The sequence below is a fragment of the Sebastes fasciatus genome, chromosome 6 (assembly GCF_043250625.1).
Source record: "Sebastes fasciatus isolate fSebFas1 chromosome 6, fSebFas1.pri, whole genome shotgun sequence".
Classification (NCBI taxonomy): domain Eukaryota; kingdom Metazoa; phylum Chordata; class Actinopteri; order Perciformes; family Sebastidae; genus Sebastes; species Sebastes fasciatus.
This window is the reverse complement of record NC_133800.1, coordinates 12,362,479-12,389,901: the sequence shown is the minus strand read 5'-3', so window position 1 is coordinate 12,389,901 and position 27,423 is coordinate 12,362,479. Positions and strand designations below refer to the sequence as shown.

Sequence of the window (27,423 nt, the reverse complement as noted above, 5' to 3'; positions counted from 1 at the left end):
CTTTTACACCCCCTAATGTGCACCAGACATTCATCTATAATCCAACTCTGATCTTCCCAGGAGAGAAGGTCATACCCTATAGTCACTAGTTGTCTTGGGCTACAGCCTGAAGATGGAAAAAATGTCAACCATGGCAACCACAACATGAAGCAGCAGAGCAGAAAATTAGAGCAGGAGACTGAGTGAGAATACATATATAGCTTCCCTTAGCTTTAGGGTAAGGTTATGTTTCTGTGGTGTGGGGTTGGATGTACAAATGTTCCAATATTTTATGTAGACCAAAGGCTATGAAGCTAAGTTTCTTAAAAGATCCTGTTGGCTCAGTCTGGGCTAAAAACATCCATTCATGCTATTTGTCAACCTCTCTCTGCTCTGGTTTCTTGTCACTTCTTTTCTATAATTATGACCAAAACTAAATTATCTGTCCTGGAGAGCCTGTAGGAGCTGTGGCGTAAACAAGGCTGTCCGATTTGGTCAACAGTGGCAGATTGTTGGTTAGTGGTTGTTGATTGTTTCACTTGTTTACATGCTAATGCCACCAGAGATTATTAAACATTTAGAAAAGAAAGTACTGCCATTAATAATAATTCCCCTTTGCCCTTGAAAAGTTGAATAAAAGTGACCGTACACCCTCCTAATTTTAAACCAAATTCAAGACATTTTTTGGTCAAATAATTGAGAAACAATTTGCAGCAAATTTTGACAATATTCTACAGAAATTGCAATTAGGCTTTCATGTTTGCCGCAGTACAGACAAGAAACAGTAAAATCATTTAGCTATCACTAGAGGGCTGTGTATCAGATTTCAGGGAGTGGATGATGTGATTTCCTGCCCTAGTTAGAACTTGTGCAGCAGCATTCTGTATTATCTGCAGAGACTTCACACGCACAGCATACATAAATCTGATATATGCCAAACATAAACATATACACATAGTGTATGGAAGTAGCGACAAGAAACAAGTGAGCCATCTCACATCTTTCTCATCTCTGCTGAGACTTGCACATGCGCGGTACCGATCGGGCTGCAGGATGTACGGATCAGGTAGCGACACCGATAATCATATCTTTCACAAATCAACGTTTTCTCATGTTTAGTAGCTTTTCAAAACATCTGGCTATTGACAGTGACAATAAGAGAAGTGCTCTACTGACAATATGTCTCTGTCAACCCTGAAACGTAAAATTGACAAAGAAAACTGCTAGTTTAACCCTGCCTGAGAGCTAATCTGATAGTAATGAAAGTGTACTCTAGATTCCACTACTACAAGTATGATGTTTACACCAATAGTCATCGTTTGTTTCTGGCTTTTTGGAGAGACAGAGAGTGGCCACAATTTCCAATAAAAATAAGTCATTGTTCCCTCTGATACATAGGTTGCAAGAAATTCATAGCTTGATGTCCTCAATTTAACCGATTAAACTAATATTGATCAGTATTTTGGTATTAAAATTAGAATCAAATGACTCTAATGTGTCATAGCACCAACTTCTCCAGCATTATGGAGCTTTTTGCCTCATATTGCTCATTGTTCTGGTTTTGCATCCTGCATGTTGACTGTAAGGTTAGGTTTGAGCTCAAAAATCTAATCTAAGCTAAACTCCCTATCTATCCATCACATGTTACCATAACAACCTGTAAACCATTGACATGGTGATAGCTCTGTGACATGTTTCTGCTCCCTATTGATCAAATCTCAGTCAATGCAGCTTTCAGTTAATGATGGCATCACAATAAACAGAAATATGGAGTTACATGTCCTCTGCATAATTGGTACATTACATTTCTAAAGAACATCAACCCGGGGACTGGGGATGAAAATGAGCTTTTAGCTATATCTCCGTGTAATGCGTCAAATTTCAAGTATTGAAGTATTTGTTTTTTTATACCTGGTCCCTGTTTAATAAACTTGTAAATAAATAATAATTAAAAAACAAAACAAGTGAAAGCACAAACTGCATTAAAACAGGACCAAAGATAGTCTTGTGAAACTCCACATGTAATATTGTCTTTGTCGGAAAACAAAGTTTTAAACTGAGACAAGACTTTGCTGATATGTACGTACATCCTCCTGAACCAGTGATAAGTGGTGCTATCAAAATAAAAATAGGAATCATGATGTCAGGATAGACAGCTGGACGGAACCTGTATTTCAGAAACCGCTAGTGACCACGACGAGGGCAGTTCCTGCAGATTCTGAAACCAGACTGTACGGCATCAAGCAGGACATTTTGGGTATTTATTTAACTCATTACTCAAGCTTCTTTCAAAGATCTAGTTTGGCAAAGGCAAATGAAATGGGTCTGCAACTGCTGCATCTGCATAATCCAAAGTGTTAATCCAGTAAGCATTTACTCCCTCTCTCTTTCTCTTTCTCTTTCTCTTTCTCTCTCTCACACACACACACACACACACACACACACACACACACACACACACACACACACACACACACACACACACACACACACACACACACACACACACACACACACACACACACACACACACACACACACACACACACACACACACACACACACACACACACACACACACACACACACACACACACACACACACACACACACACACACACACACACACACACACACACACACACACACACACACACACACACACACACACACACACACACACACACACCTTACCATTGTGTTTTCCCCAGTAGCACTATTCCACAGTCGCATACGGTCATCAGTTCCAGTGGTGAGGAGGTAGAGGCCATCTCCAGTAAAGCACAGGCCATTCACTCTGCCATTATGAGCTGTGTTCACTGGTTAAACACAGGAAAAACATGGTAACATGCATTTGTCATCTCTGTCCTCCTCCAGCTTCATCAAGAACCAACAGTGCATAATGCATACTTATTCTACATTAATAATTTAATGGCATGCTTTTGGTGTAATTGTTGTTAAAATCCCCTGTCTCCTATTATCACACAGAATCGTTAAGATGTACTGATTTAATTGCAACCTAGTTTTGTCTTGACATTGACCTCAATGATTAAAACACAAACAGGGCCTCAGGCAAGAAACACAGATTCTGTAAGAATGTTAACCTCTCATCCAGAGAGCCGGTGTTAAACCGGAACAACCTGAAAGTTATTAGAAATCACCGCTAAGAGGAAACTGTTGCTTTTAAACTGACTTAATTACCAGCAGCTTTTAAAGGTATCATTAGAAGCATCAGTTACCAGGAAAGCTAAGTCTGTGACTGTAGATCAATGCGTGCCCCCATAGCCCTCTCAGATAGTAAGTCTGTGTAGCACCACTTTAAGGTATATGCCATATTGTGGGGTTGCTGAAAATGACATTTTGGACTGTGATTGGCAGATTGATATGGTTGAGGGAGGGGAAATTTATGACAGGACAATGCACTGCATCAGCAAGCAAAACCTCAGTTTTTTACACCACAAATTAGGCTGTCAGACAAGAATTTCTGTCCTGAAGGCCTTCAAAGCCTCTTATTTTTCTTCTCTAAACAGCTGAAACATCTGCCAAGAGCCCTGCCTACTGCATGAATGAGGAAAAAGACAGTGGAAAGGAAAAACAATGGGAGAGGTGACCGTACCTGCCTCAGCGGAGGCTTTTGATTTGTCTGCATTGTGCTGATCCAGAGTGAAGAGACTACCAGAGGCCCGACGCACATCCCAGACTTTCACTTTGCTGTCTGCACTTGGAAGGAAAATGAGGGATTTTTGCTTTCATGGTTAATTAATGAAGTCTCATAAACAAGTTTGATCGTCCCACTAAGTCCAATACAGGGATTTATATGGACAATACATGCTCAAACTGATGAGCTTCATATAACAACAGTGTGTGTACGCCAGTGTTTGTTTTTAAAGGTCAGTTTTCTGTTGGGAATTAACATGCTGCTCCATAATAGAATATCATACACTTCTCTGTGTGCCTCTCTGTGCCAGTTGTTTTCAAAATCACTTACAGTCCACAGGGACAGCAGTACACTGGTCCCAGTAGGTTAATTAGCAGGTCTAATGTAGCATGAAACAGGTGGGGACTGTATCTACCATATGCCATACTGACAGGGCTACTAGAGTTCCACAGTGCCTATCTGCTAGCAATGTGGTGGCACTATACTTGACTCAGGGTTGCAATGTGGCCAGATGGGCAGGAACTGAGATGACAAGAGCTGCTGGGACACAGCAGCATGGTGGGGACAGTCCCGTACCTGACATTATTCCTTAATGTGGCTCTGAGGGTAAACTAGGTCAGGCTGAATCTCCGTAGAAAGACTGACAGTTAACTGTGCCTACCTGGCAGTGGCTAAGATGTGCTCGTATCTGGGCGACCACCGCACAGACAGGATCTCTGCTCTGTGACCTGGAGGGGGAAAGAATGTTATTGTTTTTGTGTGTGAGGGGAAAAAAACAGCAGGTAAAGTAAGTGTGTGTATTTATGGTCTAGTAGTTCACGAACCCTGAAGAATATGAATCCGTGAACCAGACTTTAGGTCACACAGCTGGATTTTAGGGTCTTTGGTGCCAACTGAAAACACAGAGACAAAAAGACAGTTTTTGGGGGTGGATTCAAAAGGCTGCCGTTATTGTTTTTTTTTTGTTTAAAACAATGAAATAAAGGAATTACAAGGAAAGCTTAAAAGCTGAAAATGCCATTCAATCGTAGTTTCAATATCCTACTTATCAATATCATCAAAGTTTACAGCTCGTGATAAATGTGTGAGTACAATCTGCTACAATGTGTGAAGCAGGAAGAGGTGCTTCACAAACCGGGAGACCCAGGTACTCATAGATAAGGTGTGGCTAATATGACAACTCATTGATACGGATGTCTGATAAACACGAGCTAACACGCCCATCTATAAGTAGGAGGAGAGAAAGGTAAAATTTAACAGAACAAAGAAGATGATTGGGGTGCCATTAAAATCTAAATAGCAAAAAATACGCAGAATTAATGAGCTACTGGTGCTTTTTAACAGATCCCCTTTAAATGTCTTCTTAGATAAAATGAAAGACTTCAGAGATGTTTGCAACTTGTTTGACAGCATCTGTTTAAACCCCCCGACCACCCCAAAAAAAAAAACAGACACTGTGATTGTCTCTGCTTTAGAAACAGGCGTGTCAAAGAAACTGTGTGTGTGCACATTTATGAGAACGTACTCAGCAGGCATGAGAAACCTGTTGGTCCTGCTGGGTGGCGTGGGTGGCACCTAGATTCTTACAATTTTTCTCCCCAGAAATCTGCCTTTGAACCCAGAGTCCAAGTGTAACCAGCTTCTGACCCCCTTGTGTCCCCTCCAGGTACATGTCAATTTATAACCTGGGGGTGAAAACTGGAGCGAAAGGTCAGGGCAGTGTGTGTGGCGCGCTGCGGGGAAGCATGCAGTACATTGCTTGGAGGAACAAACTGATGACAGACTAGATAACTAATGACATTGTTGTCTTAAAGGAACAGTGTGTAGGATCTGGTGGTATCTATTGGTGAGGTTGCAGATTGCAACCAATTGAAACCTCTCCCGTGTGCCAAGTGTGTAGGAGAACTACTGTGGCCAGAGCAAAAACGTGAATGGCCCCATCTAGAGCCAATGGTTGTAAGAGTAGCGTAGGCGTGTGTGTGTGTATGTGGAAGTGAGTTATGAAGCAAGAGAGAAAGAGCGGCGGCGATGGCAGCAAGTAACGTTATCGACTCCAGCCCAAGCAAGAAAAGTTAACAGTGTTTGGTTTGTCTGTTCTGTGCTACTGTAGAAACATGGCAGTGCAACATGGCGGACTCCGTGAAGAGGACCCACTTACTATGGAGATATAAACGACTCATTATAAGGTAACAAAAACACAATCATTCTTATTTTCAGGTGATTATACACTAAAGAAAACATACTTATTAAAATTATATTCCATTTCTGCCAATAGATCCACCTAATTGTTACACACTGGACCTTTAAGTTCAATGCTTTTTAGAATGCAATGATAGAAATGCCAACAGGTACTCCATCTGGTTTGTTCTTCACCATTGAGATCAGCAAAAACTGTTGCTGCATTGTCTCACACACCTGCGATTAGACTGTGCTTCCTGGCGATGGGGGACAGGTGGTGGCTGTAGACATTCTCCTCAAACTCAAAGACTTCAGCAGGCTGAAGAATAACAAAGTGAGAGAAAGTGAGGGAGAAGGACAGAGAGAGAGGGTCAGCTTTCTCTGTGTTTAGTGCTATGTACACTATATACACACTGTATATGTATGCTGAATGAAAATCTTAATTTTATGATAAAATATACAGCAATGACCTTACATAAAGTAAGTGTAGTATAAATTCACCACAGTAAAGGGAATGACTTAGGTAAAAAATAAAGGAGAGTGAGGATACCACAGCTAAGAAGGCAGCTCATCCGAGCAGCAATGGCGGTTACAATGCAAATTCTTCAGCAAATATAAAAAGCCTCTCTGTGCCCCATCTGTCAGTGTGTGCCAGCACCGACCAATCGGCACACACGCACAGAGGAGGCTCTGTTTGCATAAAAATACCACACATACACATGGACTCTGTGCGCACCGATGCAAAGCACACACTAATGTGCAAATACACAACCACAATAAATAATTTAATAGGCGTGAGTGTGTGTGTGTTTGTGTGGCACAGAGGCAGAAACGCACATGGTAAAACAAATGGAAGGTCGGTGGTTCTTTTCTGTCCCTTCCCTGACCTTTTGAGGTAAGCGTGGTGCCAGTGTAACTCTAGCACAGCTCAGGGCCTGCCATATGGGACTGTGTGGCATAGAAAGGCAGAAAGCATGAAGCAGAAAATAAGAAAGAGACGGGAAGAGATATTGAAAAGAGCAGAAAGAGAGAAAGGGTGGAGCTATAAGAAAACAAATGTCAGCTAGTTATGTAATAATGAACCAAACTCAAATATAAACACAGTCACCTGTTTATTCGGGACATCCACATAGGTTTATATGTTGATTGAGCTCTATTGTAACTAAGTTTATACAGCATATATTGAAAGGTGTTTCTAATTTACGGGGAAACTAACTGTACAGTTGTACCATAATAACTCAATGTATATCACATTTAACATGGAGTAACTTAGTCTGTGGGTCCTTACCTTCAGTGTCTCTGTGTCCCACACTTTCATGGACTTGTCAAAGGAACTGGAGACAAACATGCCCGTGTCATAGGGATACCACTGGACTGTCTCTACGCTGAATTTGTGGACATACCGACTTGACCTAAATCAAAAAACAAAATCATAAAATGTGACCAGATTAATACAAAACTTCATAGACACAGATTCTTGCTTAAGCTCTTTAGTGATCTGCGCCCCTCAATTATGTTCAAAACACAAAAATACAATAGTGTACTAGCACATTAAAGTAGTGTAAATTAATCTGCCCTGTGCAGACAATAAAACTATTTTCACATTGCAAACCATAATGCTACATTCTCCTGTAGCCCTGTTCTGCCATGCAGGTGCATGCTTTCATGACAGATGTTATGGAGCAACAGTGAATACAATCTGATGACACTGTTCAGACTGAGCTTACATAAACACAAATTAGATCGGCATGAGAAGCAGATTTATTTTGCCAAGTACATACATACAACGAGTTTGACTCTGGTTATATGCAGCTCTCTCAATGTACTTTTCACAGTAGTGAAAAAATAGGTATATATATATATATATATATATATATATATATATATATATATAATATAAATATATATATAAATATATATATATATATATATATATATAAATAAATAAAGCACAAATCACCAACACGAATAAAATAACATAAAATGTCAATATACAAGTCAAGTGTTAGTTGGAAGTTGTAAACAATACAAATACAAAGTCAAGTCAAATTTATACTGAATGGATATACATGGGCTTGGTGATTATGTACAGTATGTACATGTAAAGATGTCTATATATTGTGTACAGTGAGTAGGATTTATATTGACAGTGACAGATAATATTTACATATTACAAAAATGTGTGTATTAAAGACTGCAAAAATTATAATCTTTAACGGCAGTGACAGTGTATTGACAGTCAGAATCAGAGTGATATATATTGAAGTGAATAAGATTTATTAGGACGCTACTGTTCACATTGCCATTAAAAAACAGGCATGAGTAACAAAGAACCTAATGCAGTGATGCCCTCTAGTGGACAGAATCAGTAAATGCAGTAGCGCTCACCTGCCTACTGTGCAAACTGCCTTGCAGGTGTACTGTAGTTTCCCACTGTAGTTCTCCAGGTCATAGACGACGATCACCCCATCTGCTCCGCCAGACAACATGCTGAAACAACAGAGAGGGTTGAGTTCACAGATGGCATTATTGTACTGGGCTCTTATCAAAAACTTATGTCCAACATAAACAGTTTCAGGGGATTGTTTTTTGTAATATATATATTTTTTTCTTTTCTTTGTATAGGCTCCGCTGTTTTTCTTACAGCCTGTCTTAAAACCTACGGGTACTAGGGCGGCCTTGATTGCTTTAAAGCTTCGAAGCTTTGACCGTTGCCATGGTATCACTATTCAAATGCTTCGTTTTTAAATTTTTTATTTTTTTTTTTATATACAAGTATGTAAAAAATAAAGTATAAATCCCCAAATAGCCCATGAAATAAGGAATAATCTAACAACATTATTCATTATTCATATTCAACATTAATTATTATTAGTTATTCTCAGACAGATATCGATGTTTGTTGTGTGTAGAGGTGCGTGTGTGTGTACAGTAGTGCGGCAGCGGCACTGTCCTGGGCACTGAAACGGGGGACATGGAGACAGACAGACAGAAGAATATGTCAGCCTGCTGCACTGCACTGCTCCATGAAACTTCAAAAACCTTAGAATATTTCTCACTGAAGCTTTGAAGCCCAAAAAATGGTATTCGGGACAGTCCTAATGGGTACCTAGCTTTCATTAATGTTTCACCTACCATGTTATTATGCGGGTCATGTGCTTGCCTCCCATTGGTTGTATACTACAAAGGTGAAACCAACTCCGTTTTGTCTGTTTGATAAAAGCCCTGACAAAAACCTATAGTGGTCAAAACATGTTGGCTTTTTTAATGATATATCCACTATAATAAAGGCATTTTAATATTTCCTTCATCGTTGCACTTGTTCTAATATTTTGTAGTATTTATAGTAATATTTTACCTTTTCCAAAAGCACCCGACACATTTTTGATTCACGATGGAGTACACAGAGCAACCAGTTTTCTCTCTTTCCTAGTTTCAGGCGAGGATAGCAATGTAACTCATAAATCAGTAATAGTAAATTAAGACTAAGTGGACTTACTATCGGCCCTCTACTGCTTCAATGTCAATGGTGTTGATGCCATTTCCATGTATTCTGTCCACATCTCTGTCAGGATTCAACTTCAGACTCAGGGCCCTTTGGAGATAAAGAAAGGAAGAAGAAGAGTTAAGCATCACTAGACACTGATTAAATAATTCATATCAGACCTTTAGAGCCCAAGTAGATTATTATAATAAGATAATAATAGAAAAGGAAATAGACAACAAACAAATATGTTGCAAATGAGACAAAATAATGAGACCATTGAAATAATTATTAGACTAATCAGTTAGCCAGTGTGATTTACAAACATTAGCTAGTAGAGCTGGGCAATACATCGATTTTATATCAATATTGTGATATGAGACTAGATATCGTCTTAGATTTTGGATATCGTAACATCGTACAAGTGTTGTCTTTACCTGCTTTTAAAGGCTGCATTACAGTAAAGTGATGTCATTTCTGAACGTACCAGACTGTTCTAACTGTTCTATTATTTGCCTTCACCCACTTAGTCATCATTAAAAAATCTCAGTGTCTAAATATTTTGTGAAAGCACATATAATCAACCCTACAACATCGTCGCAGCATCGACATTGAGGTATTTGGTCAAAAATATTGTGACATTTGATTTCCTCCATATCGCCCAGTCCCATTAGCTATTAAAAGCCTCTCAAGTCTCAAGACATGCCAACTGGTCTCTTTGTTTATATATTCTCTTTCTATGAACATTTTTAAAGACGGCTAAATCATATTTATTTAATTTAGCTTATTCTTATCATTTTCTTTTAAAAATCATCATTTTCTTAAGTTTCGTTTTTTTTTACTTTAACTTATATATTTTATATTCCTTCCTGCAGCTGTCAGACTCCACAACCAGCACTGCTCCCAGTAGACCACAACCAGCACTGCTCCCAGTAGACCACAACCAGCACTGCTCCCAGTAGACCACATACACACCAACAAAAAGCAGACAACAACCTGATATTTTCAGGTGGAATTGCATTCATGCATGCATTCATTCATGCATGCATTCATTCATTCATTCATTCATTCTCACTGTGCAATATCATTTTCCACCTGTGCAATTTTGTTAGTCTGTTTATGTCAATACTGTATATACTGCTCCTATTTTTATACTTCCTTCTATTTAAATGGTTCATATTTTGTTACACTTTGTTTAGATCTTTTTTTTTACTGTTAGCTGATGCATCTTGTTGTTTGCACTATCCCCTTTGCTGCAAATGTCCCCACTGCGGGACTAATAAAGGAATATCTTATCTCTTATCAACTAATGTCTTTTTATTGCATATTCGCCCTTGTTTAAAAGTGTTGTATTTCTATTTGTTTTATTGTACAGCAACAGCAGAGCCACATCTCTTGTATGAAAACTGCTCTGCAAATAAAGTGTAGTATTCATCATTTCACCAGACTGCCAATGGAACAACTTAATACATCCTAAAATCAGACTCCACATATTGAAGGTGTAGGTTTACCAGCTCTGAGTATGAATACTGCAGTATGTATGTTCCTCTCTGGGTTGAGATACTTGTATTGTGTCTCACCTCCTTGTTGCCTCTGCACGTCTCAGTCTCAGAGGGTCATCCAGACCAGCCTGCCTCGCTGCTAGAAACCCCAACATCTCCTCAACTAGAAGAGGAAACTGATCTTCAATCAATGCTACCAGTTAGCTAACGTTAGCCTAGCTCACAGGCTAGCATGCTAACTACACTGAAGTACGTATTTAATCCAAACTGATATTCTGCGCGTCCAACAAAGCATGGCGTTGTACCTAAAGCTCCGTAATCGCTAAATACACTATTTAGATCTCATTAATGTGCTATTCTTTCATCATGTTTTCATTATTTTACATTAAACTCAACTAGCTTCGTAGCAAATCAACACAATAGGCAACCATGTTGGAACGTCATAGCCATGATTCCATGACAAGTGCGCTGATTGGCTGGTCAAGTAGAGCCGTCCAATCAGAGAGCAGCTTACTCATTCTCCTCCCATCACTAGGAGCTGTTGCGTAACAACCCGGTGAGAGGACAGACAGCTAGCAGAGGACACCAACACACAAACAACCTGTTTCCTCGGGTTGTCCTGTGAAGATGAGCAGGATTACTGGACTTCTACGGCGTACGTTTGGGATAGTACGTGAGCACGTCGGGACAGATACTGTGGGGAATAAGTACTTCGTAATCCCGCAGCAGAAGACCTGGACAGGTAGACTATGAGCCTTGTTGTGCTGACATCAGCCTGTAGTGAGTTCATTCACAAGCCTGATCCCTCAGACTAATGATGCGAGCTGCACAAGACCTTTCTGCCTCTTTCTGTGCCTGACCCTGCTTGTTTTCACTATTACAAACGTAGCTTTTCTTACCCAGTGTGTTTTATTATATAGCTTGTTATTGATGCTGTACTGTGGTTAAAAATATGGATATTCCAGATGTGTATTTTGTATTATAAGAAAAGATAAGATAAGATATTCCTTTGTTAGTCCCGCAGTGGGGACATTTGCAGTGTACAGCAACAAAGGGGATAGTGCAGAAAAACAAGATGCATCAGCTAACACAGTAAAAAAAAAAAAAAGAGCTAAACAAAGTGTAACAAAATATGAACCATTTAAATAGAAGGAAGTATAACAATAGGAGCAGTATATACAGTATTGACAATAAACAGACTATTAACACAATTGCACAAGTGGAAAATGATATTGCACAGTGAGAATGAAATGAAATTCCACCTGAAAATATCAGGTTATTGTCAGTTTTTTGGTGTGTAAGTGGTCTACTGGGTGCAGTGCTGGTTGTGGTCTACTAGGGGCATTGCTGGTTATGGTCTACTGGGAGCAGTACTGGTTGTGGTCTACTAGGAGCAGTGCTGGTTGTTGTCTACTGGGAGCAGTGCTGGTTGTTGTCTACTGGGAGCAGTGCTGGTTGTGGCCTACTGGGAGCAGTGCTGGTTGTGGAGTCTGACAGCTGCAGGAAGGAAGGACCTGGGATAGCGCTCCTTCACACACTTTGGGTGGAGCAGCCTGTCGCTGAAGGAGCTCTCCAGTGCTGAGGTGGTGTCCTGCATGGGGTGGGAGTCATCCTCCATCATGGATGACAGCTTAGCCGTCATCCTCCTCTCTCCCACCACCTCCAATGTGTCGAGGGGGCATCCCAGGACAGAGCTGGCCTTCCTGATGACTCTGTCTAGTTTCTTCCTCTCTGCAGCTGAGATGCTGCTGCCCCAGCAGACCACTCCATAAAACATGGCTGATGCATGTGCCATAGCCCTCTTCCTAGAATGTGTTGCTGTAGATATGACTTTACCTTTCACCCTTTCACCCTTGTAGTATAAAAAGCTTGCCACTAGATGGAGCAACCGCCTCAATAAGATCATTCTTTTTTTTAGTATTTTAATAAGACTTTTTTAGTCTGTATTTAATGCAGCTCACTGCAGTTCAGATTTCACTCACTTTGGGGGGGGGCAAAAGTATGGCAGCTCCACTGTCACTGGCCTTCAGAGGAGAAAAAGGGGCCTCCACTGTTGCAAGCGAAATGATTACTTCTTGTCTGCGATGAGGATTTAGAAGGAGGTCATATATCCCTACTGAGACATGGCAGTGCTACAGTATATATCATGCTCAAGCCAAGCGGTAGAACTGTGTCATCAGGCTAATCCACGGTGGGATGCCAACGGTGTCCTTCACACCATCTCTGACTGTGTGAAGGCCAAGGACACGCTCGTTGGCCTTGCGGACTCAACACCCGGGCTTAGTGCGGGTCCTTCTCCCAGTTGTCCTGTCTTTCTCAAGTGTGTCTAGGAAGATTGAGAGGTGTAGGGCATTATAATGACTCGCCTCAGCAAAGGCAGTAATGTAAAAAACACAACACATTTGATTTTTGAAAGATGCTTACAAGAAGGAGATGCTGACATAACTGCTTTTACCAAATAACAAAAACACTTTCAGTGACTATGTGTCATATCCACACCTGTACATAAACGTGTTTGGGAGGAAACATAGTGATGCACAAATGTGTGCATAAATTCCATCTTTAATTTATTAGCAGAATCCAGGCTAATCCCACTTTCCCCTCCCTTTACCACCTAAAAATCATTATCAGCCGGGGTCCTATCCAGACTAATAGGCCACAGGTCAGGGGTCACAGGTCAAAGAACACAACCTTTGCCTGCTCCAGACATGATACTGCTGGTTGACCAGCCGTGGACCTTTGGCTTATTAGTAACTAGGGTTGATCTGAATGCTTCGAAGCTTTGACCATTGCCATGAAAATCGACCACCAAATCAGTATTTGAATGCTTTGCTTTTTTGTTTGCTTTTTTTTTTTATATATAAGTATGTAATAATAAAGTATAAATCCCTAAATAGCCCATGAAATAAGGAATATTCCCACATCATTATTCATTATTCATATTCAACATTAATTATTATTAGTTGTTCTCGTACGGATATATCGCTGTTTGTTGTGTGTAGAGGTGCGGTTGTGTAAAGTAGTGCGGCAGCGGCACTGAAACAGGGAAATGGAGACAGACAGACAGAAGAACATGACAGCCTGCTGCGCTGCAAAGCTTCGAATACCTTTGAATATTTCTCACCGAAGCTTCGAGGCCCAAAAAATGATATTCGGGACAGCCCTATTAGTAACAAAGGGATATGCCTTGTGATATCTACAAGAATTATTATGCCTGAGCATGAGTTCACTTCCATCCCAGACATTGTATTTGTCTAATATGGGAACTACACTACACAGCAGTAATCTGGGAATAATCATATCCCATCTACACATGCTTGTGTTTGTCTCCCTCTCTTGGTGCCACAATACAATTTAGATAAAGCCTTTCTTTGACGGCCAGTGGCTGAGTAGATATAATGCAGTGCATACATTCAGTGGTGCTTTTGTCAGAGGGTGAAACCAAGCTGTTTTGTGTTTTTTTTGTTTTTCCGTAGAGGGACCGACCTCTGGCAGGTTGCAAGCCTGCTTTCTTTCTGACTGAACTTGACTTTGTGCTTCACCTTTTCTCAGCAGTTTGCGGGGAAACTTGCGCCCACCTCGTATTTATAATTCATTACAAGGCTGCTCCTCCACCCGTGGCTGTCAGACTATTCAAATGAGACATCACAGAAGCCCATTTTCTAGCACGCTACGGGCTACCGTATTCACTGCCCAATCACAGTGACTGACACTGCGGAGAGGTTAGTTGGCCTGTAGGAAAACTGGTTTCCGAACAAACACACTCATAAACGCCAGACAGGCATGATACACATACACACTCCCATATACGTTCATAATAAACAAATAGAAATATATGGCACACACATTTTCCTCTTTTTTTTCTGCCACTCACCCCGTCCAGCCTTGTGGAAATAAAGCAGATGCATTATTCAGTCCATATGTCTTGCTAAAGCGGGCTCTTTTTGATCTTAAACTGATAGGCCAAGCGTGGGCTCAGGGCCTTAAGGCATGGACCGCAGGGCTTTCCACTGCAGCAGCACATGAGTAGTGGTTGAAGTAGGTGAGGAGTCTCTCTCCTCTTCCTCTCTCAACTCTGCCTACTTCTTCTATTCATTTGTCCATCCCTAGTGTTCATTCAGTCCCTCTCTACCTTTATCCATGCTTTGCTGCTCCCATTTTCTACCTCTCTCAATCTGATAACTTTAGAAAACTGGGGCGTAAGCAATTCCGTGTAGAGGACGTTAATGGCTGCTAAGACAGAAAAATAAAAGGAAGCTTGTTTTATGTGACTCTGTCCGACCTGATCTCAACAAGATTTCTCCTTGCACTGACCTCTTTATTTGCCTCTTCCCTTGCCCCTCCCCGTCATTGCTGCCTCTCAATTTTTCCTCCTTTTTTGAAGCCAGTCCAGTGAAGATTTCTATTCGCAACATTAGAGTATTTCAGCAGTGTGGGAGACCCAGCAGAGAGCTTTCTATCCCCCCCTCTCCTCAGATGCTGCTGCACATCAAAATGAAAAGGCCTGAGTCTGAAGTACACGCCTAGAGAGAGAGAATGTCTGTCTCTGGCTTCAGAAAAGGTCCAGCTAAAGAGGCCTTGTGTGCTTCTGCCCCATAGAGAGAACTGCACTATAGGCTGTGGAGCTCCAGTGATTGTTGTCTATGGCAGGGCTACAAGAGAAAGCCACTGGCAATCTGGCCACTGGTCTTTAGAAGGTCTTTGCCTTGGTGTCGGCTCCATAGAGCTGAATAGAGAATCTATATTCTCCTCTCTTTATGTGTGCGTCTGTCCCCCAGGCCCGGCTCTGCCTCACGCTGCATGGGGCGCCATGTCATGCTGCCCAGATGAAAGCAAAGCATTCTGCGGATGGGCTCATTCGTCTTCAGCAGCGGGCCTGCAGCCTTGACGCCTGCCTTCCATCCCTTTATTTAGGAAGAGAAGGCGCACTGACATTATCGGCCGCTGCAGGCACATTTGAAAATAATTGCCTGTATGATTGCTATTTTTCTTACCTCTTTGAGGAGGTGTAGCCTTTGTCTTGGAATCAATGGCTGCTCAATACTGGACAGGGGAAAGGCAGTTTCCTTTCATGTCTCGGTGAAAAGGATGTATTTTTAGCGCTATTCATTTTAGCGGTGTGTGCCATGCAGTTTTAATCTATTGGTCCTCTCTCCACTGCGTGGAGAATGGAAGGGATTCAGAGGTTCCTCAGAGGTGCGCCACGCTGTTGCAGAGAAAAGATGCATTGACTTGTCGTCCTATCACTATCCCTCTCTCTTTGTCTATTATTTATTTGATTCCCCAGCTCTGTTCTATGAAGTGAAAAACTGAAAAGGCCTCAGTTCTGCTATTTCAGGATGGGCGACTCTGGGGACTGAGGGAGGGAGGAGGTGTGTGTTGTTGTATTAGTGTGTGCATCTGCGATTGTGTACATGTGTTTGCGCGTGTATTTGTATCTGCTTTGTATTTAAAAAAAGAAAGAAAAAAAAATCTGCGATTGTGTGTTTTCTCTCCACTTCATGCCCAAACACACTTAACACAACAACAGATGGCTGTGTGTCATCAGAGCGTTGATTCAAGCCGCATATTTCCATGGAAAGAGTCACAGCGGAGAGAGACGAGGGTCCAAATGGCTGTTTATCCTGCCACAAGTCATCCCCAGGGTGCGATGAAGGAAGGTCTATCCTACAGTAGGACACCGAGTCAGTGCTCACTGTGTCCAGAGCCGCTGCACTAAATCACGTTAATTGATCAGCAGCTTTGCGATGCATGGGGTTTAAATGAAGGTTGTTTAATCATTATAGGGGAACCAAGTGGGTTTAGCTCATCTTGCTTTATACTGTTTGCCAAGTGTGTGTTTGTACGTGTATGTGGTGGAGCATCATGGAGTGGCTTAACTACTTCATTAAAAAGGCATTTGAAAAGATAGATGCTGAAAATGAGAAACAGGCACATTTATTTCTTATGCTAGAGCATTACAGATGGGCCTAGCTCCAATATCTAAGCATCTTGCAGGTCTATTAAACCCTGCATATCTACAGTAGACCTGTATCTATGCAATGTGGTGAGCAATCCTGATCAGTTGATGATGCCAACAGAAGGAACACAACAAATTAATCCGATTAATTTTCACCATTTGGCGTGGATCACGTGATTCACCGTCCAGTGCATTCGTGTCTCTCTCTGGTCAGATGGCCAGCGAGATGTTTTGACACCTCGGGACTCTCTTGTCTGTCAGAAAGTCAGCCAGAAAGACTGACAGACAGACCGACACAAAGCAGACATCTCCTGGAGCCTGCTGCTGCTTATTCAATTCAGAATATTTTAATAAAGCAGACAGGCAGAGAGAAATAAGGCTAGGAGGAGTGAGGGAGGAAAGATAAGGCCGAGGGAGATTCACAGAGGGTGGAAAAAAAGAAGGTGGGGTATAGAAAGTGAGTGACAAAGAACAAGGGGGATGCTGACATATGGGGTGAAATTATAGAGTGGGGGAAGAATGGAGAAGAGTGAAAGTGAAAGGAGGGTTTCTGACAGAAAGAGGGTGAAATGAGTGGGTGGAACAGGCAGACAGATAGAGGGGGAGAGAAGGAAGGTGGAGGTAGGTTAATGGAGGAAGAGAGTGGGGGGACTGAAGGTGCAATGGAAGGGGGTTGGATGAGAGTGATGGAGGTGAATAGAAAGGGGTGGACAGCTTGGTGTATGGACATCACACGTACGGGCCTCAGAGGAGCTGGGGAGGAAGGAGGGTAGGGGGGGTCCACACTGCTCCACGGCCCCACAAAGGACGCTGACTTCCTGGCTCGCCACGGTCCTTTTTCTATAACCCATCGGGCAGGAGAGAGACTTCAAGAGGATGGAGATGGTTGGTCTTAAGTGGGAGTGGGGTGAAGTATCCCTTCCACCCTCAAGTGCGCCTGCGTTTAGTTAAAAGTAACACACGGGGGAAATCAGAGTATTCTTTTCAGCATGTTATTACTTTTTTATATGAATTATTCTCCTCTGTTCTGCAGTGAGTCACTCAAACCTCAGCGGGATCGACAGCAACAGGGACAAACAGAATGAGGGCTGAATAAAAAACCAAGCAGCAGCAGGCCTACTTTACGTCTGTAAGCTCCTCCTCTCACCAGAACTGGTGCAAAACAACGGCTGGCCTTTTCCCTCTAAACCTCATCCCGCGTCACTAGGTTCAGGGCTAATGGGTAACCATGGTTACAGGCCTCACACATCCCCTCCATTTTTTTTTTCCAGGGAAAGAGATTGGAGGCAGAGAGAGAGAGAGAGAGAGAGCGTGTCGGTATTGGTACCTGGTTGCCCTTGTATCGCTGATGCTTATCGGATCACTCCATCTTCATAAAGCTGTCCATTAACATGCAGGTATTGGTCCCCCATCCCCATCCAGCACACAGCTCAGCTGGAGAGGGATAAACTAGGCTCAAAGCAGGCTGCTTCAACACTGCTTTTTGTTCCTACCTTCATCAGGCCACAGCCATGAAGACCGAGGAAGCTGCTGTCTACTGAGAGGAAGAGCCGGAGTTGCAAGTGGGAGCTTTTGTCTACATTGCAATCTGTTCAGAGATGAGGGAACGCGGTGTTTTACAGGATAGACGGCGGTGTTGATGATGAGGAGCTTGAGATGTACAGTAGGTACCACCAGTTGGACCTGTTTTTGTGAGTGTTTTAGGGCTCTTCGTACCCGGATGTTGCCAATCGAAGTGTGTTCCCCTGACATCTGCTTCTGTAATCAAAAACAGGAGTGCAGGAGGAAGACACACAGCGAGAGAGAGACAGACAGCACCAGAATGACATTGTGGAGGTGAAAAACCTCTCAGGTCGCCCCCAGCAGCACTCACCTGGGAGCTGATGTGTGAAGTTGGGGGTTGTGTGTGTACGTGTATGTGTGTGTTGAAGCAGGTGATGGAGTTTAGCGGGGTGTGTTCAGGGTTCAAAGAGCAACCCTCGGAGCGCATCACGTCTTATTCTAACGAACGGGAAGGATGGGGCGTACCTGCCGTTTGATTGGCTCCCGATCTGGCTGCCAAGGCAACCCCTCACCCATCCTGCCTCCCTCCTGTCCCCCCACGCCCCCCACACCCTCGGTTCCACAGCTAGGCTCACAGATGAGTCGCGCTCAGACAGGTGAGATGGCTCATGAATATTTATGCGGTGGGATTTCATTCCTCCTGCCGCTGGCCCCTCCCCCTCTCCAACGCAGTGCTGCGTTTGTCCTTCACGGTAAGAGGCAGCGTCCTCGCTCCTGTCCCTCAGGTTAATCTGCCTGCTCTCTAGCCAGTGTGTGTGTGTGTGTGTGTGTGTGTGTGTGTGTGTTTGTGTATGTGTGTTTGTGTTTGACTGGTAAGTAGGTTTCCCCTAGTGAGTGATGAGAAGGCAGACCTGTCACAAGGGGGCCCGCTGAGATCGAGAGCTCCTAACACCTTTCATACCTCTCTCTCTCTCTCTCTCTCTCTCTCTCTCTCTGTTTCTCTGAGGTCTGAACTGTGAAGCACAAAGATAACTGACTGTCTGTGGGATCCTAAAGTACAGACCATATGAAGCTAACATTAAGGACTATATAAGTCGATCATGAGAAAATTGGGTAGTGACTGTTTTCATAATCAACTGATCTTGACTGATATTTGTCAAGTAAAAATACAAAACATCTACTGGTTAAATCTTCTTAAAGTGGCAGTATTTTTGGCATCATTAGGCAAAAATTCCATAATAACCGTTCAGCATATTGTAATTCAAGTGGTCTGCGAGAAAACACCTCCTCATGGCTCTGTTTTCAGGCTTTAAAAAATCGTGACGGGATACTTTGGCCAATCACAGGTCATTTCAGAGAGAGCGTTCCATATTTGATCATCGCTGCCTAGTTTGACCGTTTGATTGGAGTTTGCGAGTTATTGACAGCAGGGCCTCATAGACGGCAGCTGGACGTCAGACTCCAGATCAGCTCTGACTGGTTGTTTTTCTCTTGTCTGTGAAATCTTGCAGATGCCATTAGGAGCATCGGAAGACACAGAGGCACATGATTGCTTTCAGATTACCTGTCTAATGCACTACTATCAGGATATAGTGACCCTTTTATAAAAATAACTTTTTTTTAATCCTATTTGCTCCATTTCTACCCACTGCAGCTTTAATGTGGAGAGTTTATCACAATATAGGTCATTTCATATCGCGATAACAATATATATCACATTATAACATGTTTTCTGGTAATTCAATAAATAAATAGTAGTGGTAATGCCTATTTTTGTATACTCCTGTGTGAATTAAATACTTGAAAAATGAAAAGTACTGAGTATTTTCTCATTTTAAGATGAACTCATTCTTGATGAACATGAGTGAACATAACAGATTTAAGTGAAATTATAGAAAAGAAATAAATATAGGTCTAGCTTACAGTATATCGCGATAGAAACAATATAGAAATATGTATACGGTAGACATTTTTATGACATATATATATCGTCACATGGCTTAGCACTAATTTCAAGCTATATAAACGTGACTATGATTTTAAGATGATGGCTCAGACTCAGTTAATTTTGAAAAATAATATAATAGATATTTTTGTTTTCTGTTCGTGCTGTTTTTTGTGTTTGTATTCTGTGTCATTTTGTGATTTGAACAGCTGTAACATTTACTAGCACTACAGCTTTTAAATATGAAGGGTTTATTGCTTTTCTCCATTTTATAACATTGTAAAAAGAAACACTATGTTTTTTACCGTTGGTCAAACAAAGAAAGCAATTCTAACACATCACTTAGGGCTCTGTTTTTTGATTAGAAAAATACAAAAAAAGACTTAAGTTTAAAAAGAATGTATGGATTAATTAGTAATGACAGTAATCGTTAGTTGCAGGCAGCCCCCTGAGCTGAGAAATCACTATGCAAACAACGTGCCAGGCCAATTCTGTTATGCTACGTTACGTGAAGAGTTGGCCTATACGCAGTAATTGCATTCTGTAATAAACTGTGCACGTTGTGTGAGGTTGTTTCTGTTATATTTCTAATCTTTCACATTTGTTTACAATTGTTTACATCATCAGCTCATGTGAGGTAATAAGATTTGGAAGAAGTGGTGAACTTTTCTAGTATATTTGTGGTACAGTATATAGCACTTGGCCTGTGTGTGTTTTTTTATGTCCCGGCTCAGAGATTACCAAGAGAGTGAGATTCACCCCAATCAGTCTGACAAGCCTCCTCCCAATGTGTATGTGGTGGGAGGATCAGCCGTGTTTCATAAATATATGTACATACTGTATTTGTTATTCAAATCCAAGGATAAAAGCCGTGGTGGAAGGGGTTTAGTCATGCTGCAAAAAGCAACAAGACAAGAGGAGAGCCATGTTGGAGTGTGACAGAGAGGAGAGGGGGAGATGCAACCTAGCGGAGAGAGATAGAGACAGAGAAAAAGTGGGTGCCTCTCTTTATGCTTATTAGTTAGGCATTAGCTGCAGTTAAGCACATTGCTTGTGGGGACTGTATCGTAATTGTACCATTTCAGTCTGCCGCCACCCACGCCAATGCAAATATGGATAGGATCTGTTTATAATTAGCATACCTGTTAAATGTATTTGTGCCTCGAGAACACGCAGCCTTTTTGTTTGCTGGCTGCTGTTTTTGTTCCGCTATCATGGGGATGGTTTTCTAGGAAACTGTTTTCTCAGAAGACATTTTAAGGCATACATGTAAACAAATGTGAGGATCATAGGGTTTTACACGTTGCCGGGCCAGCTTTGCAGATGAGCTGAGAGAATGCAGTGTTTTTGTCAGACCTGGATATCAGGAAGCTTGCAGAGCTGCCATGAAGCCCTATAGTGACAATCTAGTGGGAACCAAAGCAGAACCAAATAGCCTAATTAGCTGACCTGATTACTATATAGGCTGGATATAAAGTATGGAAAGGAAACCTCCTCATAATTACAGCACATGCATGAAACATTTTCTTTCATTGGAAGAAAACTTTTATTAAGAAGGCACAAGCACAGCCTCTTCCCCCGTACACAACACTTAGCCACTTTTTTTTGAGTGCCATCACTCATCCATCCCTGCGCCGTAGCTATCTGTTATGGCTGAAGTAAACATTAAGGCCATCAGTCTGCCGTGTGCATGGAGGTGGTTGCCTCCATTTGTCCATGTCCAGTCAGCTGCGGCGAAACGGTGATGGAATCCTGACAGATTGTCTGTGTTTTGGAGCGTGTTGTTTTCCTTGCCCATCCATTTCTCTTCTCCCAGCCATGTTTGCCATGCATCATCACTCTCTCTCTCTCTCAGTCTCTCTCTCCCTCTCCTTCCTTGCCTCATCATTTCTCAGGGGGATGGGAGCGATGGACGAACATCCGGCTACCTGCGAAGAGAAACTATGGAAACACTTGTTATTAGTGAACACTGTATGAAGCTCCACACAAAGACACAACTGGCTCCTTTTTAATTCTCCCTCTTCTTCTGTCTCTATCTACTCTCCATTGTCCCCCCCTCCCCACATCTACCTCCGTCTCCATGTCATTGTGTGCCAGCCAAACTTGTCTAATCAGCAGATTCGACCAAAATAATTGGTGATGGCCTTGCTGCTAGCGAGCGTCGTGCTGTATACAGATAGGGAAAGGAGCACTTAATATTCCACGCAGCCCGTGCCTCTCCTGTTCCCTGTGATATCTGACCTCTTTTGTCTCCTGCTCGGCTTGATGTTGATTTTGGAGGGCATTGTTAGCCGGAGCGCCGTGATTGGAGGAGGCTGCGAGTGAGGGGGGCTGTGGTTGGTCGGGTTAAAGGGAAAGACTGATTTGCATAAAGGCTTAGCCCAGATTTGGAGCCACTCAGCGAGATCTGAGGAGAAGGGCCCGAGGGCCACGAGGTAATCATCCATGGTCTGTCACAGCGCTGTCATCCCTCTGTGTATTTGTGTGTCTGTCTGTGTATCTGTGCGAGCAGGAGAGCATTGTGTCTGCGCCTCTTTGTGTTTGTTTGTATTCCTTGTATGCATCATTGTCGAGTATCTCTATCTCACTCTCTTTTTCCTCTACTTTTTTTTTTTTGTTTCCCAGGCAGAAGCGTCCGTGCCAGGCGGATGGTAGAGGCAGCCAATCCTACAGAATATGAATATACAGAAGGCAGCATACCGATAGAGTGGGACGGTAAGTCTGGACCGCAGCATCGCTGTTACGTGCTTTAACTAACATGGATATACAACAATGTTAACAAGAGAGCTACCCAGTAAAAGTGCTGCACAAATAAAATGGAATAACAAATTCATGCCTGCATCTATTGGGGCCTAGGCTAATCCATTGATTTTCTTTTTTTTTTTCATACAGCGAGATGGGGGTTGGTAAAAGCGTATTCATGAGTTTATCAAAGACGCCTTCTGCTGGTGTTATACAACCGTATCATAAAATAGTGTTTCGAATTTCTTACAACTGGATACAAACTGTTCCCTCTGTCTCAGACTGGCTTTATCCACCTTAAACCCCTCATCCTGCTTCGCCCCATCCCTCATGCATTTTCATCAGGATGCAAATAAGAAAGGGATAAAAGAGGCCCAGAATCCCTGCGCTAGCTGGAGGAAGAGTTAGAAAATCTCTCTCTCTCTCTCTCTCTCTCTGGCTCCCTTTAACCTGCTCTGCTGTGCAGCCAGCTCAGCCAAAATAGAGCTCCTTAAAAAAAAAAAAAAGATGACAGACAGACACAGTTCTACTCAGGAGGAGGAAGAAGGACAGAGCTACTGATGGAGAATGACAGAGTGTGTACTTTCAAATTCAAAGATCAGAGCAGATTCACACTGTCTCTTCTGAGACGCAGCGCTCAGTGGCCCTGCTCTGCCTACACTAAAGCAGCATTAGTGTTTTTGAGTTTATCGTGTGTATAACTTTTACCAGTTTCCCTGCGGTTCGCTAAGCGAAATGAAACAAAAACAAACCCCGGGTACATTTTCCCAGCTAGCTTGGTTACTCAGAGCTACTGTAGTGCCCTGAAACTCAGTGATGCTATAGCTGCAGCCTTTAAATATGACTGCAGGTTTTGTTTGTGCAGCGTATGTTTGTGTGGGTGTTCTCACTCTTCTTTTTTTTTTTTCCTCCTCTCTCCTCCTCCAGCCTGGATCCGAGGCAGACGGAAGGAGCCCCCCTCCATCGAGGTACGTCTCCCCCCCCCACTAGTCTCCCCGCTGTGCTGATGGTTGGACTCTGGGGGGCTGGTTACAAGGGAGGGAAAGAAGCAAGGAAAGCCTTTGATTTGTTTTATCTTACAGTTTCGAACTGAATCCAGGAACTTTGGGGGACAGGTGTTAAAATAAACAGCAGCTGAAGTGCATTGATGGCGAGGCAAAGACAGCCTCTGAACAAGGGGCTCACTGACACCATGTCCTAGTTTACTTTCTTTTTTTCCCAGCAAAAAGCCTGCAACTCGGCTTTTTTGTGTTTTTATTTCTGGCAGTCTCCAAGATGGGAATGGTGAAGGAGTGCAGTTTTTCCCCTCGTGTACCTCTCACTGGGTTTATTGCTCTTTAAATGTGAGAATGCTGGAAATTATTTGGCCGGCGAAATGTGGGTCTATAGGAAATCCCTTGGAAGGCCAGTACCCAGGCACTCTTTCTATCTCTCCGTCCTCTCTCCCTGCCAGTGGCCAATGCCATCCCCTGCCTCTATTGCCAGAACATTCTCTTCCAATTTTCTGCCTTGCGTCTGCCCAATAGCTGCCATCGACAGCTGGACAGTGTTGATGTGGCCAAGGCTTCACTCCCAGCACATTACCCTACCCCTTGTCACGCTCCCTCTCTTCCCGGTCCAAGCCGACATAAATTGATTGGATTAAATCCTGTCATTAACAGGCTGGAAAAGCAGCTCAGTATGTTTGTCTCCCTCCCCAAAGCGGGGCTTTTTGGCCACGGCTCTCCCCTCTCTTTTCCAGTCCTTCAGTTCTGCCAGCACACAACAGCATTATGCCCAGTCCTCCCCTTCCTTTTTGGCTTCTCATGCTAGGGAGAGGCTAACATCACTGGACACTAGCTGTGGCTCAAGTGGGTAACTATTCCACTGGTGGACTACAGTATGTTCAGGTTATAATTGTTTCCATGAGCTGGAATGGTTGTTTATATTGCGAATGCCTCCTGTCACGTCAGTTTACCTATCCGTTCCAAGCACTACCATTTTAACCCGGGTTTATTGGACCTATGTAGGTTAACTGAGCACGTTTGTTCTTTTTTTTTAGTAAATACTCGACACATTTGTTCCTGGAAGCTGCCCAGTGCAACTTCATGTCTCTTCTACTTCAGACTAGTGAGCAGTTGACTTTGTGTGCCTTTCTCAAACACAAACAGTGGTATTTGAGTTAGTAGGGGAAATTATTATTATTTGGAGGTTCCAATAAGTAATCTTGTTGTCACAATCAATTCTCTCAAATCTTCAGGGAACTGCCACGTCAACATTTCCAACACCACAGACCTTGGTAAATCATGTCTGGTAGGGATGGGCGATATGACAGTATGTATCAGAGATTTACATCATACCGTTCATGTAAGGGATAATGTACAGCGAACCGGTCATTGTTATGAAATAAACCCCAACAGTGGACTGGGTCATGCATTTCACAACAATGATCTGCTAGCTGCACATTATCCCACTTATTATACAGCGACTTATTTAAGAAATCAATCAAATCAAGAAATCAATTTGTGTCAAATTAAGAATTTGACACAAAAATGCTCCTCCAGAGTCCGACATCAGAACTGCGTCAATAGTAACAGTCTGGTATAAAGAAATAACAAAACCGCAGAATGCAGTAATTTGCCAATCAGAATTGAGTATTCAACAAAGCCATGTAATAAACTGTGGTAGCTGTCCCTTTAATTTATTGTAGTAGCCACAGTGGGCAATGTTGTAAATTAATGTGCATGGCTGCTTTATTTAATATACCTTGAAATATATCGATATTATGAAAATTAAAAAATTACACATACCACGATGAAGGATTTTTTCCATATCACCATATCACCCACCCCTTAAAGGTACAATGTGTAGGATTTGGCAGCATCTAGAGATGTGGTTGCAGATTGCAACCAACTGAGTACCCCTCCGTTCCCTCTAATTTCCAAGACTGCGGTAACGTGAGCCACCGAGTGCAAAACCGTGGTAACGCATCTCATGTTACCGCGGTTTCACAGGTGCGTCAAGAGAACTACGGTGGCCTTCAGGTTCTCGAGGGCCGGTGTTTGGTTTGGCCGTTCTGGGCTACTGTAGAAACATGGCGGAGCAACATGGCGGACTCTGAAGAGGACCCGCTCCCCTATATAGATATGACTGTTCCCTTAAGCCCAGTATTTCTATATGGTGTCACAGACTACAACATGTAATATCAGGGTATCTACAAGAATTCAGATCCCTCAAAAAGTCAGCCTTAGATAGTATTGCAAAGTTTACAAGAGTCTGGAATATATTTTCTTGCCTGCCATAGACAGCAAGTTAGAACTATTTTTGCATCTGGTTGTGGGCTGTTGGGAAACTTTATACATCTATAAACTACAAGTGGGTTTGTTGTGACAGTGCATGTGCTGCAGGAGGAGGAGGTTGAGCAAGCGCCATCAAACCTGTAACAAACACTGCTGGCCACAGTAGGCAGGAAGCTCATTGATTCATAATGGGGAAGTGTTGATTTCAGCAAAAACTTAAATGAATACATTTTGAATCGGTTAATCCATCCATCAATCTTCTGCCGCTTATCTGGGTCCAGGTCACGTTAATTGATTATATTACAAGGAATTATTATTATATATAGCTGGGAAGTAGTGACAAAAATGTGCTATGAATGTCAATAAATTCATATATTTAATCAATAATTCTAGACCACATCATCCCTGCTGGTTTTCCATCATTCTTTGACCGGTGTGGCCATGAAAAATTAATTAAATTGCCTTCTATGATGTATTAAAACAAATTTAATTTGGTGAACACTGCAGAAACCCTGACTATGCGTGTATGTGTGTGTTTTAAAGGAGCTGCTGAAGAATGAGTCTTACAGGGAGCAGATCAAACTGAAGGCCAAGGAGGTGGATGAGAAAGACCTGGCCCTACAGGCCAAGGAGTACGAGGACGGTCTGGTGGCGACTCCTGCAAAGATTGCGGCTAAAGGCCATGCAGCCTCCACCAGCTTTGGCAAGGAGGAGATCAGCGAAGACCCCAGCAGCACCGCAAACACGTTCCAGCCCGGCTCCTGGATGCCCAAGAAATAGACTGAGACATCCACACACTGAGGCCGCTGTACAATGTAATACAATCCAATAGAAAAGCCCTGCAACTATACATGCTACCTATGTGAAACTGATGTTCACTTTTAGTTGAGACTTTGAAATGTAATGTTGGAAGCACCTTTCAGTATAATGCAATCTTAAGTCAACAACACCACAAACTAGGAGCTCAGAAATTACCAGAGTTTAATAAACTTCTCTCCGTTTCATGGAGGAAGTATTTATTTCAAGGCTCTTTTATTGGATTGGATTACATTATGAGTTTCTATTTTTGTAGTCCCTCTGTGTATATTGTATATAAACAAGACAATAAGCATCACTCATCTTGAAGCTGACTATAAGTGACCACAGTGATTTAATGTAGCTGAAAGGTCTGCTAATAAAGTAAAGAAAAAACGGA

The 27,423-nt window shown here is 42.4% G+C and overlaps 2 protein-coding genes across 6 annotated transcripts in view; one reads left to right on the top strand and one right to left on the bottom strand.

The window, feature by feature from the left end:
• The window catches only part of ercc8 (excision repair cross-complementation group 8), a 17,993-nt gene extending 6,661 nt beyond the window's left edge, over positions 1-11,332 (bottom strand). For both annotated transcript variants that reach the window (XM_074637670.1, XM_074637671.1), the window contains exons 1-9: positions 10,880-11,332; positions 9,315-9,410; positions 8,204-8,305; positions 7,104-7,227; positions 6,053-6,134; positions 4,462-4,530; positions 4,299-4,365; positions 3,596-3,699; positions 2,674-2,798 (exon numbers count right to left, since the gene is read on the bottom strand). In XM_074637670.1, the coding sequence (XP_074493771.1) occupies positions 2,674-2,798; positions 3,596-3,699; positions 4,299-4,365; positions 4,462-4,530; positions 6,053-6,134; positions 7,104-7,227; positions 8,204-8,305; positions 9,315-9,410; positions 10,880-10,956 (846 nt within the window). In that variant the 5' untranslated portion in view covers positions 10,957-11,332. The remainder of the gene's footprint in view (positions 1-2,673; positions 2,799-3,595; positions 3,700-4,298; positions 4,366-4,461; positions 4,531-6,052; positions 6,135-7,103; positions 7,228-8,203; positions 8,306-9,314; positions 9,411-10,879) is intronic.
• Positions 11,328-27,423, top strand: ndufaf2 (NADH:ubiquinone oxidoreductase complex assembly factor 2). Of its 4 annotated transcripts, XM_074637674.1 has the most exons (5): positions 18,032-18,163; positions 18,263-18,919; positions 22,834-22,923; positions 23,878-23,918; positions 26,772-27,423. In XM_074637674.1, exons 2-5 carry the CDS (start codon positions 18,778-18,780, stop codon positions 27,006-27,008), a joined length of 510 nt encoding a protein of 169 aa, XP_074493775.1. In that variant the 5' UTR covers positions 18,032-18,163; positions 18,263-18,777; the 3' UTR covers positions 27,009-27,423. The 4 variants fall into 4 exon arrangements, with proteins under 4 accessions (XP_074493776.1, XP_074493777.1, XP_074493775.1 ...); XM_074637675.1 differs by lacking the exons at positions 18,032-18,163; positions 18,263-18,919 and adding an exon at positions 11,328-11,543; XM_074637676.1 differs by lacking the exons at positions 18,032-18,163; positions 18,263-18,919 and adding an exon at positions 11,467-11,581.